At 62.4% G+C, this 3,606-nt stretch overlaps 1 protein-coding gene across 1 annotated transcript in view; it reads right to left on the bottom strand.

Moving 5' to 3' along the window:
- Window positions 1–3,606, bottom strand: part of RUNX3 (runt related transcription factor 3) — a 32,755-nt gene that overhangs the window by 4,878 nt on the left and 24,271 nt on the right. Inside the window, 2 exon segments of the mRNA XM_023745427.1 lie at window positions 137–239; window positions 242–666. Of these exon segments, the coding sequence (XP_023601195.1) occupies window positions 137–239; window positions 242–666 (528 nt within the window).

The following is a 3,606-nucleotide window of genomic DNA, read 5'->3' as shown; positions in this document are numbered from 1 at the left end:
TTCTCCCCCCCCGCAGGAGAGGGGCGGCGACGTTATCGAGTCGAGCTAAAAATTGGCGAACCCCTCCCGAGAAAGTTTGGGGGCCCCCTCCAGTAGGGAACATGCATTTTGCCCCGGGAGGTCAGTAGGCGTTCACCACCATTTTGCGTTGGGCCCTGGGTGCCCAAGGCGGAGGGGCGAGTGGGGGGAGTCCATTTGGCTTCCACGCCGTTGTTTTGGCCGCCCAAGGTTGGGTTCAATGAAGTTTCCCACGCCCCCGGAGGAGACGCTGCTGGTTCAGGAAGGCCAGCATGCGGGTGGGCGAGCGGTCGCCCCCGCCGCTGCTGCCGGCCACCATGGAGAACTGGTAGGAGCCAGAGGACGCACCGTAGTAGAGGTGGTAAGGGGACGGGTTGGTCTGGAAGGGCCCGCTCTGGTTCTGCGGGGCCCCAGGGTACGGTGGCGGGAGGTAGGTGGGGTGGAAGCGGCTGGTGGCGGGCATGCTGGCCACGCTGAGGCTGCTGATGCTCGTGCCCGAGGGCGTGGCGCTGTAGGGGAAGGCCGCGGACATGGTTCCCGGGTAATGCATCCTGGGGTCCGGGAAGCGGCTGTCCGTGAGGGTCTGTAGCGCTGGGAAGGAGCGGTCGAACTGGCGGGGGTCGGAGAAAGGGTTCAGGTCCGAGGTGCCTGGGGGACAGCAAAGAGGACCATCAGTCGCAGCTGGACACCACCCCAGCAGACTACTTCTTTTTTTTTTTTTAATAGATATTTTTAATTGATTTCAGAGAGGAAGGGAGAGGGAGAGAGAGAGATAGAAACATCAATGATGAGAGAGAACCATTGATCGGCTGCCTCCTGCACATCCCACACTGGGGAATGAGCCTGCAACCCGGGCATGTGCCCCGACCGGGAATCGAACCGTGACCTCCTGATTCATAGGTTAATGCTCAACCACTGAGCCACACAGGTGGGCCCTAGCGGAATTCTTTAAGAATGTCCTTGGTTAAGGGGGTCAAATACAGGGTGACAGGAGGAGACTGGGTTTCGGGTGGTGAGCACACCATAGAGTATATTACAAAGCTGTATGCCTGGAATGTATCGATCTTATTAACTAATGGTACCCCAATAAATTAAATTTAAAAAGAAGCTCTGGCTCTGCTCTTACTGCCTTGGCTGCTGGGGGGCGGGAGCCCTCCTGGCCTGGTAACGGTCCTGCCTGGGAAGCAGGTGGGCAGGTACCCGGGCCGAAGGAGGCCACGGGCGCCTCCCGGGCTGATAGGGAATGGGGGCTCCTCTCTATCTTCTGGAATCCTCTTCACAGCCTGGCAGTGCAGAGGCCTGTTGGGGGGAGGGGGCGTGAAGGTGGGCCCCCACCAGGGACAGTGCTGGTCTGGCCTGGCAGCTTCTGCCTCCCTCTCTCCTGTTAAGAGCTGGCAAGCCTGTGGGTGCGGAGAGGGTCTGCATGGCCCTGTGAGAGGGATCTGGAGCCTGCTTTTTCAGATAGGGAGGCTGAGGCACAGGGGAAGATTAATTTCCTGGATGTTGCAGAAAGGACTCAAACTCCTCATGGGACCTCTGCCTTCTGCTTTGCTGGGCTGCTGTGCTGCCCGCACCTCTCCTGCCGGGGGCTTGGTGCGGTTCTGTGAGCTGATCCCTGTGTGGTGGGGTCAGGCCCAGAGGATGTGTGCCGCCCCCCCCCCCCCCCCAACACCTCACCCTGGGCCTGTGTCTCAGGGCTGCCTGCATCTCCCTGGCAGCCAAGTGAGATGGCAGCCAGAGGGCCTTGGTGGCCTAGACCCTGCCCTTGCCAAAGAGGCACCAGTGTCCAGCCCAGGTCCTGCCCCTGCTCCTCCAGTTTGGCTCCGCACTGGACTCCAAGACATGGGCATCTGAGCCTCTGCCCCCTACGTTTGCATTCACAGACCCCCAAACCTCAGCATCCCAAGGGGCTCTGGGATGGAGGCTAACGCCCTCGGCAGGAAAACTGAGGCCCAGAGAAGGTGAGGCACTTGCCTAAGGGTCACACAGAGCACCGGACCTGGCACAAAACCCCAGGGTTCCAGTCCTGAGCCCCATATGGGTCTGAGAGGCAGCTGTCCCGTCTCTGAGGCAGCACAGCACAGCACAACGGTTAACTGTGTGGCCTCTGCAGCTGGGTATCTGATCGGCTTCTGACACTTACTTGCTGTGTGTCCTTGGGCAAGTCCCTTAACCTCTCTGTGTGCCAACCTTCCCACATGAAAAATGGAGACAGTGACAGATCCTAGGAATTAAATTAGTTAATGCATGCACAGTGCTCAGACTGGGCACAGAGTGGGGCCTGATGAGGGTTGGCGCTGCTGCAGCGGCTGTGACAGTCTTACGCTGGGCTCCCAGGACACCCATTCAGGACCCTGCAGAGGGATCCCCTGACCCTGAGCCTTCCTTACGTCCTGGCCAAGGGGTGACTCTGGCAGCAGTGGGGGGTAGATGAGCCCCCAGCAGTGGGGGGTGGGTGAGCCCCCAGCAGTGGGGAGGTGGGTGAGCCCCCAGCAGTGGGGGGTGGATGAGCCCCCAGCAGTGGGGAGGGGGGTGAGTCCCCAGCAGTGGGGAGTGGGTGAGCCCCCAGCAGTGGGGAGGGGAGGTGGGCAAGCACCTAGCAGTGGGGAGGTGGGTGGGCGAGCCCCCAGCAGTGGGGAGGGGGGTGGGCGAGCCCCCAGCAGTGGGGAGGGGGGTGGGCGAGCCCCCAGCAGTGGGAAGGTGGGTGGGCGAGCCCCCAGCAGTGGGGAGGGGGGTGGGCGAGCCCCCAGCAGTGGGGAGGGGAGGTGGGCGAGCCCCCAGCAGTGGGGAGGTGGGTGAGCCCCCAGCAGGGGTCCTGAGGAAAAGTCTGTCTGGCGCCAACCCCTCTATGCCACCCACCAAAGAGGATTCAGGGAGACCAGCCTCTGCCCCTGGGCAGCTCCAGGCTGGCACTGCCACTGTGACTGAGGCGTGGCTGAGCACCGACAGCTGCAGGGGCCCTCAGGTCTCCTGCTTCTCAGATCTGCCTGAGGTGCTGTGACCTCAGGTGAGACCTGTAGGTTCTCTGGGCTCTGGGCTCTGCTTCCTCAGCAGCGGGCTCGCGCTGGTCCTCGCTGTGGGTCAGAACGGAAGGATGCTCCCTGCTGAAGGTGGGGGGCTTGGGGGCAGGGGTCCTCCTGGAATGTCTGGTACCCTCCCTACTGGGCTCCTTGGCTGGTCAGTGCTGCCTTGAAGCCTAAGGGGCCAGAGGTGCCTGGCTCCCCACCCTCAGGACCCCAGAGGCCTCGTTGGCACTGCCTGGCGCCCCAAACACAGCCAAGCACGAGGCTGACCCTTCTGCTCTGAGCCCAGGAAGTGAGTGCTGTCCACTGACAGGAACCCCACTCTCAAAGTGAAAGACCCCAAACAGGGACCCCAGGATGACACAGCAGGGCTGCGGCCCAGGAAACAGGCCGGGCAAGGTGGATCTGGTCTGGTGTACGCGGCCCTTGGCGTTCACGTGGGCTCCGGGCTCTGAGCAGGGCCTGCCCAGACGGCCTGTCCCCTCCTGCCCCCCCCCCCCCCCCCGGCGATTATAGGATTCCGCGACTTCATAACTACCGAAACCCGCAGCAGCCCCCACGATTC

Source organism: Myotis lucifugus, unplaced genomic scaffold (assembly GCF_000147115.1).
Source record: "Myotis lucifugus unplaced genomic scaffold, Myoluc2.0 scaffold_541, whole genome shotgun sequence".
NCBI classification, from domain to species: domain Eukaryota; kingdom Metazoa; phylum Chordata; class Mammalia; order Chiroptera; family Vespertilionidae; genus Myotis; species Myotis lucifugus.
The sequence above is the reverse complement of the archived record's forward strand: the minus strand, read 5'-3'. Positions and strand labels throughout refer to the sequence as shown.